Source organism: Heterodontus francisci, chromosome 24 (genome assembly GCF_036365525.1).
Source record: "Heterodontus francisci isolate sHetFra1 chromosome 24, sHetFra1.hap1, whole genome shotgun sequence".
Taxonomy (NCBI): domain Eukaryota; kingdom Metazoa; phylum Chordata; class Chondrichthyes; order Heterodontiformes; family Heterodontidae; genus Heterodontus; species Heterodontus francisci.
In genome coordinates this window covers 55,789,410-55,807,602 of record NC_090394.1, presented here as the reverse complement: position 1 = coordinate 55,807,602, position 18,193 = coordinate 55,789,410, and the positions used below count along the sequence as shown (strand labels likewise).

The 18,193-nt window shown below is 41.5% G+C and overlaps 2 protein-coding genes across 7 annotated transcripts in view; one reads left to right on the top strand and one right to left on the bottom strand.

Moving 5' to 3' along the window:
* Positions 1 to 18,193, bottom strand: part of pdxdc1 (pyridoxal-dependent decarboxylase domain containing 1) — a 213,172-nt gene that overhangs the window by 81,469 nt on the left and 113,510 nt on the right. The gene's annotated exons all lie outside the window — the stretch shown is intronic.
* The window catches only part of LOC137383418 (bMERB domain-containing protein 1-like), a 113,551-nt gene continuing 109,320 nt past the window's right edge, over positions 13,963 to 18,193 (top strand). Inside the window, exons 1-2 of one of the 3 annotated variants that reach the window (XM_068056238.1) lie at positions 13,994 to 14,623; positions 16,454 to 16,524. In XM_068056238.1, the coding sequence (XP_067912339.1) occupies positions 14,317 to 14,623; positions 16,454 to 16,524 (378 nt within the window). In that variant the 5' untranslated portion in view covers positions 13,994 to 14,316. Of the gene's footprint in view, positions 14,624 to 16,453; positions 16,525 to 18,193 lie in introns of all 3 variants that reach the window. The other 2 variants (XM_068056236.1, XM_068056239.1) reach the window with 2 other exon arrangements.

Below are 18,193 nucleotides of genomic sequence, written 5' to 3'. Positions count from 1 at the left end.
TGTAAAATAAGACAGCACAGAAGGAGGCTATTTGGTTCATCGTGCCTGTGCTGGCTCTGTGAAAGAGGTTTCCATTTAGTCCCATTGCCGTGCCCTTTCTCCATAGACCTGCAAACTGTTCCTTTCAAGTACTTATCCAAATGCCTTTTGAAAGTTATGATTGAATCTGCTTCCATCACCCTTTCAGGCAGTGTATTCCAGATCATAGTGACTCACTGCATAAAAAAAACTCCTAGTTCTTTTGCCAATTATCTTAAATCCGTGTCCTCTGGTTGCCAATTCTTCTGCCACTCGAACAGTTTCCTCTTATTGAAAGAAAGAACAAGAAAAGATTTGCATTTATATAGTGCCTTTCAGGACCATAGGACATCTCAAAGTGGTTTAAAGCCAATGAAGTACTTTTGAAGTTTAACCACTGTTGTAATTTAGGAAATGCAGCAGCCAATTTGTGCACAACAAGCTCCCACAAACAGCAATGTGATGATGATCAAATAATCTCTTTCTTGTGATGTTGATTTTGGGGTAAATATTGGTCAGGACACCGGGGATAACATCCCTGCTCTTCTTCAAAATTGTTCTTTGGGATCTTTCACATCCACCCAAGAGGGCAGTCAGGGCCTCAACAATGAAGCACTCCCTCCGTACTGAACGAGAGCATCAGCCTTGATTGTTGTGTTCAAGCCCTGGAGTGGGAATTAAATTCGTAATCTTGCAACTCAGAGGCAAGCATGATACAAACAGAGCCACAGATGACACTCTATTAAATTCCCCCTTAACTCTTTCTTCTCTAAGGACAACAATCCCAGAGTCTCTAGTCTCTGCATGTAACTGAAGTCCTGCATCCCTGGAACCATTCCAGTAAATCTCCTCTGCACCCTCTCCAAGGCCTTGATTTCCTAAAGTACGGTGCCCAACATTTGACGAAATACTCCAGCTGAGGTCTAACCAGTGATTTATAAAGGTTTAGCATAACCTCCTTGTTTTTGTACTCTGCGTCTGTTTCTAAAGTTAAAGATCCTGTATACTTTTTTAACTAGATTTCTCAACACGTCCTGTCATCTTCAAAGATTTGTGTACACACAACCCCAGGTCTTTTTGTACCTGCACCCTCTTTTAAAATTATACCATATATTTCATCACAACACAAAAGCAAAATATTGCAGATGCCGGAAACCTGAGTAAAAAAACAGAAAATGCTGGAAATACTTAGCAGGTCAGGCAGTATCTGTGGAGAGAAAACCACTTCAGGTTGATGACTTTTCATGTATTATGTATTCATTCTTCCTACAAAATGCACACTTCTCTGTGTTAAATTGTATCTACCATGTGTCTGGCCATTTCACCAGTCTAAGTCCTCCTGAGGAAAAGGATTTTGAATTCAGTATTTTGAAGGATAGGGAGCTAATGAACTGAGGTGATGGGTGAGGGGATTTAGTGCTAAATGGAATATCTTTTTCACCTATTGTAAAGAAATCTCTATTCTGTCTGTTTTATTACTTATTGATATTATGTCACAATACTGTCATGAGAAAAAGTCAAAGCAGATCCAAGGGTGCACAAGCAACAACAGTAAAGAACCATCTAGCGTAGATTTTATATATTTTTAATGAATTTACAGTGGTACAGTTCATGGAAGCATCTACATGACGTGTCCAGAGAGCCAGCACAGATATGATGGGCTGAATGGCCTTCTCTGTGCTGTAACCATTCTAAGATTCTATAAAGTTAATGCTGTAATGATTCAGAACAACAAACATTTTTGCGAACAGCTGATCTTGAAGATGATCACTTGCAGTGTGTGAGGAGGCTTCGTTCTTAATCGAGTTCAAAAGGTGCTCTATTTGTTCCAGCTGTCATAATTATAAAACATATGAACACAACTCTGATGTGAGTGCCTCTGCATTTTAATGGTGCAGTATTACACAATGGGCAAATATTTCACCAAAAGAAGGGATGTAAGGCTGGAAGGAGAATCATTCCGAAATCACTCAGGCACCACCTACTGGCTGGTCTACAGTAACATCAGCCAAAAATTGGGAGCAAGCCAAACCACCCAGCCGCCATTGCAATTACAGTTTCAATCATATCACTCCATTTAAAATGGACACCAACATCTTTTATGCTGGAATGGGGGAAACACAGAGAATAAGGTCCAGTCCAACACATGCCACCTCATTCATTGTAAACGTTAGGAGATCAATCAAGTTATTGCAATAGTGTCAGTTTAAGAAAAACTTGTATGGAATGATTTTGCATTACTCACCCGCCTAAAAGGTGCTCTATTTGTTCCAGCTGTCATAATTATAAAACATATTAACACAACTCTGATGTGAGTGCCTCTGCATTTTAATGGTGCAGTATTACACAATGGGCAAATATTTCACCAAAAGAAGGGATGTAAGGCTGGAAGGAGAATAATTCCGAAATCACTCAGGCACCACCCGGCACAGTGGCGCAGTCGTTAGCACTACAGCCTCACAGCTCCAGGGTCCCGGGTTCGATTCTGGGTACTGCCTGTGCAGAGTTTGCAAGCTGTCCCTGTGACCGCGTGGGTTTTCGCCGGGTGCTCCGGTTTCCTCCCACAGCCAAAGACTTGCAGGTGATAGGTAAATTGGCCGTTGTAAATTATCCCTAGTGTAGGTAGGTGGTAGGGAATATGGGATTACTGCAGGGTTAGTATAAATGGGTGGTTGTTGGTCGGCCGACTTGGTGGGCCGAAGGGCCTGTTTCAGTGCTGTATCTCTAAATAAATAAAATAAAGTTTATAATAATTAGGTTTCAAGCATAGCTACTTTTGGTAAACTAGCCTTACATTAATCATGATTTAACATTACAGTTGTTAATTACAACAACACTGATAGAGCACTACTACTAATAGCTAAAGCTTTTTAACATTTTACTTCCAATTTAAACAAAGGTACGTTGATCACAAATTGTCTTAATAATTATCGGTTACCATGTTTTATAAATATGACAGCCGGAACAAATGGAGCACCTTTCGAACTTGATTCAGCACAAAGCACAAATGCAAGTGATCACCTTCAAGATCAATTGTTCTCAAAAGTGTTTGTTAGTCTGAATCATTACAGCATTAACTTTACAGCACAGAAGGAGGCCATTCAGCCCATCATGTCTATGCCGGCTCTCTGGAAAAGCAGCTCACCTAGTCCCACTCCCCCACCTTTTCCCCATAGCCCTGCAAATTTTTTTGCTGCAGATAATTTATTCAATTCTTATCTGAAGGCCTCATTTGAATCTGCCTGCACCACTCTCAGGCATTGCCGACCCTAACTATATGCTGTGTAAAAAGTTTTCCACACATCGCTGTTGCTTCTTTTGCCAATCGCTTTAAATTGGTGCCCTCTTTATATCCAACACCATTCCTAACCCTGCTATCTCCTATTGACTGGAGGAGGGGAGGAAGGAGAATTTGGCACTTTTCTCTCATTTACACAGAGGAATGTTGAACCTTGTTTGGCCTACTTCTATTAAATCTGATTTTGTTTAAAATTTGAATTTAAATGTTGACAAAACATTAACCAAATATTAATGATCACTGTCACAAAATCCAAAGTGTTGATTGTGAGTGTTCCATTAGGGTATTGCAGATGGACTTGTCTGTCTATGCTAAAGGGGGTTTTGTTGACCATCCATTTTTGTCTGATTCTGCTTCTGTGAAGCACTTTAGGATATTTCGCTACACGTGAAGGTGCTATACTAATGCAAGTTCTTGTTGTGATGTACAGCAGGAGGAGTTTAAAGAGGTAGGAAGGGATGAGGCCTTGTCATGGGAGGGTGGGGGGATTCATAAATCATTATAAAACAGAAGTAGATCATTGGCCCATTGTGTCTGAACCAGCTCTTTGAAAGAGTTATCCAATTAGTCCAACTCCCCAGCTAGTTCCCCATAGCTCTGCAAATTCTTCTCCATCAAGAATTTATCCAATTCCCCTTTGAAAGTTATTATTGAATCTGTTTCCACCACACTTTTATGTAGTAAATTTCAGATTAGAACAACTTTTCATTTTCCTCATGTCGTCTCTGTTTTTTTTATCAATTACCTTACATCTGTGTCCTTTGGTTACCGACCCTTCTGGCACTGGAAACAGTTTCTCCCTATTTACTCTATTAAAGCCGTTCATGATTTTGAACATCTCTAGCAAATCTCTCCATAACCTCATCCCTGGTACCATTTTAGTAAATAAATCTCCTCTGCAGTCTCTCTAAGGCCTTGACAACCTTTCTAAACTTTCAAAATTGGCTACAATACTCTAGCTGGGACCTAACCAGTGTTTTAAAGAGGTTTTGCACCCTAACAGCCTTCTCGCCTTGTCCTTCCATCTTCAAAGACTTGTATGTACGAACATACGAATTAAGAGCAGAAGTAGGTCATTTGGGCCCTCTAGCCTGCTCCACCATTCAATAATATCATGGCTGATCTGTGTGCTTGTGTACTTATACCCCCAGTTTCTTTGTTCCTGCACTCCCTTTACAATTGTACAATTTATTATAGCTTGTATTTTCTCTTCTCATTCTTCCTACCAAAACTAATCACTTCACACTTCTCTGCATTAAATTTAATCAGCTATGTGTCTGCACATTTAACCAGCCAGAACTTTCAGGAGTGAAGTTAGGAGAAGTTTCTACATGGAAAGGATGGTAGAAGTTTGGAACTCTCTTCCACTAATGGCAGTTGATGCTAGATCAATTGTTAATTTTGAATCTGAGCTCCATCGATTTTGTTAACCAGAAGTATTAAGGGATAGGGGGAAAAGGATTCAGGTCACAGATCAGCCATGGTCTCATTGAATGGAATGGGTTCAAGGGACTAAATGGCCTTCTCCTGTTCCTATGTTCCTATGTTCTCTTGAAGTCTGTTACTATCCTCCTCATTGTTTACTGCATTTCCAAGTTTCATGTCATCTGCAAACTTTGAAATTATGCCCTGTATAGCCAAGTCCAGGTCATTAATATGCATTAAAAAGAGCTGTGATTCCAACCCTGGGAAACACCATGGCACACTTTCCTCCAGTCTGTTCACCAATTGTTCACCACTGCTTTCTACTTTCTGTCCCTTAGCCAATTTTGCATCCAAACAGCCTCTGACCCTTTAATCTCATGAGCTTCAATTTTGCTAACGCCGATTATTTGGTACTTTATCAAATGACATTTGTAAGTCCATATACACACAATCATCCGCACTAACCACATCAACCCCTCACCATTAGTTCATCAAAGAACAAGTTAGTTAAATATGATTTGCCTTTAATAAATCCATGCTGGCTTTCATTTATTAACCCATATTTTTCCATGTGAGAAATAATTTTGTCCTGGATTAATGCCTCTAAAAGTTTCCCTACCATTGACCTAGGCTTGTAATTGCTGGGTTTTTCCCTCCCTTTTTTTGAACAAGTGTGTAATATTTACAATCCTCCTATTGTCAGGTGTCAATCCGCCCATATGTAAGGAGATTTGGATAATTGTAGCCAGTGCTGCCACAATTTCCCTTAGCAAATGAACCGTGTGACTTTTGTACTCTGAGCACCACCAATTTAAATACCTCCACTTTATTTTTATTCGATCCAATTTTTCTATTACCTCCTCCTTTATTGTGACATTGGCAGCATTCTCTTTAGTGAAGACAGATGCAAAGTACTCATTTAGTACCTCAGTCATGTCCTCTGAGTCCACAAAAAAAATCTAACTTTTGGTCCCTATTTAGCCTCACCCTTGCTTTGACTACCCTTTTCCTCTTCATATGTTTATAAAATACTTTTGTGTTCCCTTTTATATTACCTGCGAACCTACTCTCATACAGTCTGTTTGCCCTCTTATTTCCTTTTTGAGTTTTCCCCAGTATTTTAATATTCAGATAAAAGCAAAATACTGCAGTTGCTGGAAATCCAAAACAAAAACTGAAAATGCTGGAAATACTCAGTATTCATCAGAACCCATGAAACGTTAACTCTGCTTCTCTCTCCACAGGTGCTGCTGAGTATTTCCAGCATTTTCTGATTTTGACATTCAGTTTAGTTCTCTACTGAATTATAAACCCAACATTCATCATAAGCCTCCTTTTACTGTTTCATTTTAATCTCAATGGGACTGGATTTTGCTGCAGAAGTGACGGTGATGCTAACAGTGCTCTCTGCTATTAAAGTGTAAATTGGACAGAATCTTCTGGCTAAGCACATGCACAGTTAAACGGGGAGTCCAGAAGTTGCTGTCCGAGTTGCTCTGCTCCTCCAAAAGCTCTGTGAGAATGGTACCCCGCCAAGAGACTTGGCATTGAAATACATGGAACATCGTGAACTTCCTGTACTTAGATACCTACTATACTTTCCAGATAAAGTTGCATAAGAACATAAGAAATAAGAGCAGAAGTAGGTCATTCAGCCCTTTGAGCCTGCTCCGCCATTCAATGAGATCATGCTGATCTTCTACTTCAACATCATTTTCTTGCACTGTACCCGTATCCCTTGATGTTTTTAATATGTAGATTCTTCCATGAGATGCAAATTCCAGATTAAAAGGGTCTACACAATGACAGCTTGTCCATTCCAGTATAAGTCTTAATTACTGCCAAAGAACTTCTCTGGAACTGAAAATTAACTTTACAAGTCTGACACACATTCCTTCAGATTTTTAATTATTGACGGAGATTTAAAAAGTGAAAATAATTTTTTTTAACTTTTTCTTTCTGTCTCTTTCATCTCTCTTTCTTAATACCATCTTTCTTTCCCTCTCTTTATTTCACTTTCTGATACACAGTTGCTTGCCCTGTGCCCCAAAACCCCTGTTGATGGTGCTTTGCCATTCTAATGCTTGAATTTACAGTAAATTACAGTGCAAAATCCCATAGATAGTCTGTGAGCAAGTGTGATGAACGTGTTAGCTTGCTGCTGAGAGTTAATTCCGGCCTTTGATCTTTTGTCATGCAGGGAACTCTAGCTTTGTATGCCCTTCCTTTCCCCATTGTGGGAATGTGTCTAGTCTGTACTTGAACCATCTCATCTTTGAAGGCCTCCCATTGCTCATTTACTGTTTAACCTGCCAATCTTTGATTCCAATCCACCTGGGCCAGATCCCTTTCCAACTCCCTGAAATTACCCCTCCTTCAGTTGTGTATTTTTAGATTTGATTTTTACTTGTCCTTTTCCATAACTACTCTAAACCAAAGGATATTATAATCATTTGTTTCCCAAATGCTCTCCCAATGAAACATGCTCCACTTGTCCCACTTCATTCCCAGATTTAGATCCAGCACTGCATCCTTCCTCATTGGGCTGGAAACTTAGCGATCAAGAAAGTTCTCGGACATATTTCAGGAACTCCTCCCACTCTTGGCCCTTTACACTGTAATTTTCCCAGTCAATATTAGGATAATTGAAGTCCCCAATTATCACTACTCTAAAGTTCTTGAATCTACAATTTGGTGCTCCATCTCCTTCCCACTATTTGGTGGCCTGTAGTATACACCCAGCAGCGTAACAGCTCCTCTATTGTCCCTTAATTCTCAACAAATAGGTTCTGTATTTGAACCCTCAAGTACATCATCCCTTTCTAAGCTGTAACAGTATCTTTGATCAATACTACCAACATCCCCACCCACTCCTTTTTCCTTCCTTATTTTTCTTGAATATATTTTTAGCCAGGAATATTAAGTGCTCATTCCTTACTTTATTTCAGCCAGGCCTCTGTTATTGCCACTATATCATAATCCCATATGGCTATTTGTGCTTGAAGCTCACCAACCTTATTTATCACTCTCCATGCGCTTACACACATGCATTCTCAATTCATCTAGTCTGCCTCGTATTTCCCCTCTGTATGATTCCTCCTATTTCAAATGCTTTGTCTCTCCCAGTCTTCTGTGCGCCTTATAACTCCTCTCTAATGCTTCAGCTTAGTGCCCCTTCCCCTGCCAATTTATTTTAACCCTTACTGTAAGGACATTGTTCCTAGCCCTGTTGAGGTGCAACCTGTCCATCATGTACAGGTCCTGCCTGCCCCAGAACTGGTTCCAATGCCCATGGAATCTAAAACCCTCCCTCCTACAATATTTCTCCAGTCACGTATTATCCTATCTTATCATTCTGCTCCTCTACTCACTAGCAGATGGCATAGGGAGTAATTCAGAGATTATTACCTTTGAGTTCTGTTCTTTAACTTCCACCCCGGCTCCTGAAAGTCTCTCTGTAGGACTGCAATCCTTTTCATACCTCTGTCATTGGTTTCAAAATGGACCATGACTTTTGGCTGTTCCCCTTATGTTCAGTAATGTCCCTTTCCTGGCACTAGGGAGGCAACATACCATAGGAGACTCAAGTCAGTGGCTGCAGAAATACCTGTCTAACCTCTTGACTATCAAATCCCCTATGTCAACTGCATTTCTACACTTTTCTATCCCCCCATGCAGCATTTGCCCCATGGTGCCATGGATGTGCTCTAGACAGCACTCCCCCGAGGTGCCGTCACTTTCATTGGTATTCAGCACTGAAAACCTGTTTGAGGGTGGCACACTCCTGGTGGATTCTTGCATTGCCTGCCTCTTCCTACCCTGCCTTATGGCCACCCACTTATTATCCTCCTGAGCTCTCTGTAGCTGCAGGATCTCTTGGAATATGCGCACCTGGAAATTCTCAGTCTCCAGTATGCTGTGCAGCAATTCTCAGAAAGCCTAAGCTTGAGTTTGAGCAACTGGAGGCACTTCATGTCCATGTGGTTATTCAGGACACATGAAACTTCCTGGAGTTCCCACATGGCACAAGAACCACAGACAACAGGTCTCAGCTGTGCCATCATAGAAACATAGAAATGTATGTTATGGAAGGAGGCTATTTGGCCCATCATGTCAGTGCCAGCCAGAAAACAGCTGTTCAACCTAATCCCACTTTACAGCTCTTTGTACTGTAGGTTACAGCACTTCAAGTGCATATCCAAATATGTTTTAAATTCCATGAGGGTCTCTGCCTCTACCGCTCTTTCAGGCAGTGAGTTCCAGACCCTCACCATCCTCTGGGTGAAAATATTCTCCTCAACTCATCTCTCATCCTTCTGCCAATTACTTTAAATCTATGCCGCAGTTATTGACCTCTCTGCTAATTGTGGTATGAGTGCTTCGATTCTTTTTATTAAATTATGAGGATTTGTGTTTTAAAACTGAGAAAAGATTCCATAGATACTGGAATTTGTATTTTTTTTATAAAAGAGGTCATCAGAAGGTCTTTTGGAGCTGAAATTTATACTTCTGCCACTGAAATCGGCGGCGGGTGAAAGCAATGGCGGCTCACCTGTGCGGGCTGAATGTTGCGAAGCCGCTGCAATATAAAGTGCAGCGGCTCATTTAAATAGCCGGGGCGGGCTGTCCCTCCTACCCCCGATGACGTAGAGGGGCCGGGCTGTTCGTCACTGTTAAAGGCGTCAGCTACCTGTGCGCAGGCGCTGACGCCATTTTTAAAGGGCTTGGATCTCTACCGTCCAATTTAAATATTTAAAGAGACATTTAATAAAAAGAATTAAATACATTTATTCTGCCCCTCTCCCATCCCCCCATAACAATTAAATTAATTACTTTCCCTCTCCCCCCCCCCCAAAACACCTTGTCCAACTGACCTCCAATCCCTCCCAAAGTACATAAACTTTGAACTATACCTGTTCCCTCCATCCCCTACACCAATGATATTACTTTGATGGCGCAACCCCCCCCACCACACTAAGAAACTTACCTCCTCCCCCCTCCCCACCAGTGTTGCACCTTGATTGCCCGGATAGAGATCTGAAGACGCGGGAGTGCCGGCCAGTGGCATGAAGATCGCACCGGGATAGACGGCAGGAACCTAAAATCATTAATTCAATGATTTTAATTTATTTAATTATTTATGGCCACCACGAGGCCACACCACCGCCAGCAATATTGGGCCAGGCATTCCCGACGTTGGGGAGCATGGTGGCTCTCTCCCGGAGACATTTCCCGGCTGCGCCCCGCCATGACCTCCGGCATCGGGGGGTCTGTAAAATTTAGCCCTTGGACCTGGCTTGTAAACAACAGTTACTGGAAGGCATCTGTTTTCAGATAAATACCCAGCAGGGGGCTTTTTTGACTTGGGGAAGATGTTTACGAAGAAGTGACAGGTCAAGATTTATAGGGGTCAGGAGGCTTGAATCCTGAGATGCTTTTGGTTTTGCTTTGGATGGGCAGTTGGGGTATGGATAGTGTACTGTAAAGGAGTTAAAGAATCAACCTGCAACCTGGACAAAACCCAACTCAGCCTGTTCCAGCTCTTTGAAAAGCCTGCCAGTTTTCCCATCGCTTTGAGAAGCTCTTAGAAGTGAGTGTAAGAAAGAGATAAATTGATGCTTCATTCTCCTGTAAAGCCTGCCATAGAGTCATAGAGTTATACAGCACAGAAACAGGCCGTTCGGCCCATTGTGCCTGTGCCGGCCATCAAGCACCTACCTATTCTAATCCCATTTTCCAGCACTTTGTCCGTAACCTTGTATGCTATGGCGTTTCAAGTAATCATCTAAATACTTCTTAAATGTTGTGAGGGTTCCTGCCTCTACCATCCCTTCATGCAGTGTGTTCCAGATTCCAACCACCCTCTGGGTGAAAAAGGTTTTCCTCAAATCCCCTCTAAACCTCCTGCCCCTTACCTTAAATCTATGCCCCCTGGTTACTGACCCTGCCACTAAGGGAAAAAGTTTCTTCTTATCTAACCTATCAGTGCCCCTCATAATTTTGTATATCTCCATCATGTCCCCCCTCAGCCTTCTCTGCTCTAAGGAAAACAACCCTAGCCTTTCCAGTCTCTCTTCATAGCTCAAATGCTCCAGCCCAGGCAACATCCTGGTGAATCTCCTCTGCACCCTCTCCAGTGTAATCACATCCCGCCTATAGTGTGGTGTCCAGAAGTGTACACAGTACTCCAGTTGTGGCCTAACTAGCATTTTATACAGCTCTAACATAACCTCCCTACTCTTATATTCTATGCCTCTGCTGATAAAGACAAGTATCCCATATGCCTTCCTAACCACCTTATCTACCTGTGCTGCTACCTTCAGTGATCTATGAACAAGTACACCAAGATCCCTCTGACCTTCTGTACTTCCTAGGGTCCGACCATCCATTGTATATTTCCTTGCCTTATTAGTCCTCCCAAAATGCTTTACCTCACACTTCTCAGGATTAAATTCCATTTGCCACCGCTCCGCCCATTTTACCAGCCTATCTATATTGTCCTGTAATCTAAGGCTTTCCTCCTCACTAATTACGACACCACCAATTTTCATGTCATCTGTGAAATTACTTATCATACCTCCTATATTCAAGTCTAAATCATTAATGTACACTAGAAACAGCAAGGAACCCAGCACCGATCGCTGCAGCACGTTGCTGGTCACAGGCTTCCACTCGCAAAAACAACACCCGACCATCACCCTCTGCCTCCTGCCACTAAGCCAATTTTGGATCCACTTTGCCAAATTGCCCTGGATCTCATGGGCTCTTACCTTCTTAACCAATCTCCCATGCGGGACCTTATCAAAAGCCTTACTGAAGTCCATGTAGACTACATCAACTGCTTTACCCTCATCTACACATCTAGTCACCGCCTCGAAAGTTCAATCAAGTTAGTTAGACACGATCTCCCCCTGACAAAGCCATGCTGACTATCCCTGATTAATTCCTGCATCTCCAAGTGGAGATTAATCCTGTCCCTCATAGTTTTTTCCAATATTTTCCCAACCACTGATGTTAGACTCACCGGCCTGTGATTACCTGGTTTATCCCTGCTACCCTTCTTGAATAATGGCACTACATTCGCTGTCCTCCAGTCCTTTAGCACCTCTCCTGTGGCTAGAGAGGATTTGAAAATTTGTGTCAGAGCCCCTGCTATCTCCTCCCTTGCCTCACATAACAGCCTAGGATACATCTCATCTGGGCCTGGGGACTTATTCACTTTTAAGCCCACTAAAACAGCTAATACTTCCTCCCTTTCAATGCTAATACGTTCAAATATATCACAATCCCCCTCCTTGATCTCTACACCTACATCGTCCTTCTCTATTGTGAACACAGATGCAAAGTAATCATTTAAAACCTCATCTATGTCCTCTGGCTCCACACACAGATTGCCACTTCAGTTCCTAATGGGTCCCACTCTTTCCCTGGTTATCCTCTTGCCCTTAATATACTTATAAAACACCTTAGGATTTTCCTTTATCCTGCCCGCCAGTGTTTTTCCATGTCCCCTCTTTGCTCTCCTAATTACTTTTTTTATTACCCTCCTATACTTTTTATACTCCTCTAGTGCCTCCGCTTTTTTCAGTGCTCCGAATCTGCCATAAGCCTCCTTTTTTCCTGAACCAATCCTCTATATCTCTTGACATCCAGGGTTCCCTGGACTTGTTGGTCCTACCCTTCACCTTAACGGGTACAGGTTGGCTCTGAACCCTCACTATTTCCTCTTTGAATGACTCCCACTGGTCTGATGTAGACTTTCCTACAAGTAGCTGCTCCCAGTCCACTTTGCCCAGATCCTGTTTTATCATATTGAAATCGGTCTTCCCCCAATTCAGTACCTTTATTTCCCGCCCGTCTTTGTCCTTTTCCATAATTACCTTAAATCTTAGAGTTATGGTCACTATCTCCAAAATGCTCTCCCACTAACACTTCTACCATTTGTCCAGCTTCATTCCCTCGGATTAGGTCCAGTACTGCCCCTTCTCTTGTAGGACTTTCTACGTACTGGCACAAAAAGCTCTCCTGTATGCATTTTAAGAATTCTGCTCCCTTTAAGCCTTTTACACTAAGACTATCCCAGTTGATATTAGGTAAGTTGAAATCCCCTACTATTATTACCCTATTATTTTTACACCTCTCTGCCTGAAACCCCTGTTGCTCCTGGAAAGCCTGCCCAAACTGATCTTCAACGTTGCCTGAAAAGAACTGTTCTAGGAACATCTCAGTTGGGATGCCAAACCAAAAACAAGGGCAGTTGACATCTTTCCACATCTTCTCTTTTTTTCTTCAGGAATTAGTAAGTTTTTGGCCAAAGTATTCTTTTGTGCCTGTGTTTTTTTGTAATAGAGCTCTGAAATGAAAATCTCATTTTTTTTTCATTTAACCAATGTACATGTGTGTGTGTGGGGGGGGGGGCTAAGATAAAAAGGGAACTTTCATATTTCAATCTGTGTGTTAATGCTTTGCTTTGTAACTGGTTAAGACTTGTTTTATAATAAACTAATGATTTTTTGTTTATTAAAGGAACTTGGTTGGTGCATTGTATTCTGGGATAAAATGAATCTATGATTGATCGTATCCATAACTGGGGAAATTTAAATATATGTTGTGGCCTGTGGAGAAGTGGAACTAGGAAAACAGTACACTCCTCCCGCCTTGGTCATAAAGATAGAAATAGGTCCTTCCTTTCCATCCTATTTATGCTCCTCATCATTTTATACACCACAATTAAATCTCCCTCAGTTTCCTGTGTTGCAAAGAAAATAACCCCAGCCTATCCATCTTTCCTGTAGTTAAAATTCTCCATTCTTTGCAACATCCTCGTAAATCTCCTCTGTACCCTTTCTAGTGCGATCACATTATTTTCTTTGAAATTCCATCTGCTTACATATTATCTGTCTCTTATGTTACATATACGTTTTAAATTTAGTATCCCTTTACCTCCGATTATTATTTAATGTATACCATATTTTAATTTAGTGCAATTTGGATCCCTTTTACATTGTCATCCTCTAGTTAGTTCATTTTAATTTTATCCTGTTAGATCCAATTAAATGTTCTGATTAGTTATACATTTACTTATCAACTCCTCCCCCTGCTCCCCCTCCTCCACCTGCACCGATTTTCTTCTCCAAACCAAATTCCTGTTTAACAGATTCATCCAACACTCTACACCATGACTGGCTAAAAACTGCACCTGGTTGAAGGGATTAGAGTTTGGTCACTATGAACATTTATTAGTTGACCTGTTAGACAGTAACTCGGATTAAATGAAGCAGTGAACCCGTTACATCAGCTGCACAAAACCTTCTTAAGACTTCTAATCCGGGTAGTTTCTGCATAACTCAGTTTGGAGCTTGAACATTAGGGTGACCTGTGACTGAACTGTGACCATTAACAAAGGTGGTTCTCACAAAAGGTCATTGCCCCGCAACCGTGTTAACTCCCTCTCTCCACAGATGCTGCCCGAGCTGCCGCGTGTTTTCCAGCATGATTTCCTTATTCAGTGAGAAAGAGGGAGCTTGGGTGACCAAGCGACTTATTGAGTCCGCTGTCTCACTGCAGGCCACTGAATGATGTGGAAAGTTCTCCGCTCCCAGGCCAGGAGGTTTCCCTGGATCTGCAATGTCGCATGGTACAGCTGTATATTCGCGGCGGGGGATCTGGCACAGCAGAGTCTTCTGAAGGAAGAAAAAGTCGACTTTAAGCAGACTAGAAATGCCGCCCTCCTGGCGTTAGGTTTTCACGGAAATTTCGTCTACCTGTGGATGAAGGCGGTGGAGAACGTGTTCCCTGGCACAGCCGCGGGCACGATCCTGTGGAAGGTGGTGTGTGACCAGCTGGTGGTGACTCCCACCGGCATCAGTGCCTTTTACATAGGTAGGTAGATGGCATCAGCCTCGGAGAGCAGAGCCATGAGGGTCTAAATGTGGACACAAGCGTGTGAAAGTGACGAGATAGACATGGTCGATTTCCACCAGACTTGGAACATTTTAATCCAGGAGAGAAGCTAAAATTGAGTAATAAGAACGGAGTAGCAGAGACCGTTTGTGGTCAGATTACTATCTTTATTGCAGCAGTACTTTTTTAATTACGGGATTTCTGGTTATTCTTTCACAACAGAATCAAAACTTCTCACTCTGAAAAAAGCTACATAAAACGGTTGGTTTATAAAAACAGGTCAAGGAATATAAATACAAATTTTGTCAAGAGTCTGGTCTTGTGTCTTGTTTACAATCACAGAATATGAAAGTCTAATTGGGAACTTTTTTTTCCTGAATTGAAAGGCAGGTTTACATCTGATGGGGGTCAATATTATTGGAAGAAAAAACACTCTCTATTTCCTTGAAATCTGCCTGCTATAATTTCAGCATCTATCATTGAAAAAAACAGCTTGCTAACTACTAATCTTATTCCCCGACAAGGTCCTAGTTAAGGATTCAAGTTTCATAACAGCATTATAAGTGCTCCTCCCCTGAGTGAGCCTGGATAGTTCAGGTTGGTAGAGCATTAGACTTTTAATCTGAGGGTCCAGGGTTCATGTCTCTGTTTGAGCACTGCTTTCTGGCATGGACTCAATGGGCCAAATGGCCTCCTTCTATGCATCTTAAGTTGTGTGGTGGTATGTCCATTGGAGTTAACTTGCATAGAAACTCTGGAGGATATAGACTTTTATCATTATTTTTGTCTATAGAATTAATGCTGATGTATTCTTTTAATTCACCTGACAGCTTTTCTAGAACTTTTTCATTCAAATCTGGTGAATCTTCATTTTTAGCACAAAATATAGCTTTTGAATAATAAGTTGTATCAAAGAATTGTCCCCACTATTTTGCCACACTTAACCAATTCCATCATTTCATCCATCCCTCCCGTTCCCTCACCCACCCTGCCGCCACCACCAACCATTGGCAGCCACACTTGCATCACGTGCTCCATTCCCCCAAGCCCCACATGTGCCAGGCACTGCCCACCAAATAAACCCACCAACAAATGTGCCCATTAAACTGATCAATCAAAACAGTTCAGACAGACAAAAGCTGGGTATTATTATAGATGTGTGTCCGTATTTGTTAACTGCATCATCTAAATTAGCATTTGTATTGAAAATGCAAGTGACCATGGAAAACTTTCTGTTAGAAGTAGTTATTCCCAATGTCCAAATGTTCCTTAACTTTCTTAAACCAACATTTCTAAAGTAAAACTGGAACTTCTAAGCAGCAGATTAGTGAAAGCATATAATCTTTTTGGGGCAGTATGCTTTTTCTCTGTTATTCCAAGTACTGTCCAGATAATCCAAAATGTGAACCAATATGTATTGCAGCATTGGTGTTAGGGTATAGTCACAGGATGAAATGCAAAAGATCCTCCTTCCTGACTGTACTGAAGAACCCTAACTTCTTGTTTCTAAAAGTGGTTGGTATTGCTCGGCATTTTGTCACTTTATGAACTAGGAACAGAAAGCTGATTTTGTAAATCATTTAATTGGTTGTTAATATTAATATCAGAGGTAAAGCAGTAGACACAAATACACGCTAGCACAAAATGGAGCCAAAGGTCACTATGGTAACTGAGGCAAGAGCAAAGGTTATGTAACTGGGTGCACCAGAGTAACAGAAAGCATAGTTGGGAATATTTTTATCATATAGGAGGATACTATATTGTCAGTGGAGCTGTTCTTTATTCTTGTCCAACTATAATTTTATTTAGGTATGAGTGCAATGGAAGGGAAACAAGATATCCTTGCCATCTGGAGAGAAAATTTCTGGAACACATATAAGGTAAAAACTACCAAAGGTTACCCATGGTGTATTTGTCAGATCTCTGTGGCATGGTTTTCTCCTTTCCCAACAGCAGTTTAAATCAGGTGCCAAGTCTAGGGGATGTCTTGGTGTGCAGCAGCAGTGATGTCAGCAAGCAGGTAACCAATCAATCACATTGAAATATTCACACACAGCAAACCAGGAAGTTAAAACCACTTAATATCCTTCAATTTTAATTAAAATTTTTAGGCAGTTAAATAATGATTATGCTTGGATTAAGATGGAAAAAAATGAAGATAAGCAAGCTTTTAAAAAATAATTTAAATTAAAAAAATACATGGAACGTTTTATAATAATGGAGAAATTTGACATCCCACAAATATAAAATTAGCTTCTAAGGGCCAGTGAGGCTGTTCAGTAGTAATTATGAAGTTACTAAGCCATTAGAAATCCAGTTACACCTCATTCAATAAGGATGTGACTTTTTCAAGGGGTCAAGTGAGACTCTCAGTGTCAGGGTGGAAGTTCTCGCCAATTCAATTGATTTCGATTGATTGCACATAGGTGGTGCCTCAACAGTACACCCTCTGAAGAAGTGTCGAATTACCTTCTGGATTTCCACATTATTCTGCACATGTGCGATCAGTTTCAGCGGAATAACGTTGGTGAATGCTGACAATTTCACCGTTATTACCACTGCAAAATATGAGCAATTGTATTGCAGTATGATAACACTGTCAAATGCTGAAAGATTAGGTTCTGTCTTATTTATTGTTTTAAATGTCATGTTATTCAGTCTCCACATTAACATTTCATCACAAGCAATTTTCTGTGACTCTGTTCCACTGTCTCACCCGGTTTTGAAGTGAGAAATGATTCAATAAACACCAGAGTGCTAATTTTACAAATGCTTGCTGCAGGCAGGGAACTAAATCTGCTGGCTGCACAATCAGGAAGTTGCAGGTGCATTGCCTCTGATCTTGCCTCTTTTAATTTTAACACAATGCATTCACAAAATCAGCCCTTATGAGCTGAATGTGATTCAGAATTAAGAAACTAGAGGAGGTATAGTCATTTTCAAAAAGAACCATCCATCAATTGCCACTAGTGTGCTAGGGCCAACCATCTTCAGCTGCTTCATCAATGACCTTCCATCCATCATAAGTTCAGAAGTGTGCACATTCGTTGATGATTGCACAGGGTTCAGTACTATTTGCAACTCTTCAGATGCTGAAGCAGTCCATCCCTGCATGCAGCAAGACCTTGCCAACATAAGTGGCAAGTAACATTAGCATCACACAAGTGCCAGGCAATGTCCAGCTCCAACAAGACAGAATCTAACCATCACCCCTTGACGTTCAACAGCATTGCCTTTGCTGAATTCCCCCACTATCAACATCTTAGGGGTTACCATTGACCAGAAACTTAACTGGACCAGCCACATAAATACTGTGGCTACAACAGCAGGTCAGAGGCTGGGAAATCTGCAGCGAGTAACTCACCTCCTGACTCCCCAGTGCCTGTCTACCATCTACAAGACACAGGTTGTGATGGAATACTCTCTACTTGCCTGGATGAGTGCAGCTCCAACAGCTTAGGAAGCTCGACCCAATCCAGGACAAAGCAACCCACTTGATCGGCACCCAAACCACCACCTTCAACATTCACTTCCTCCACCACCAGTGCA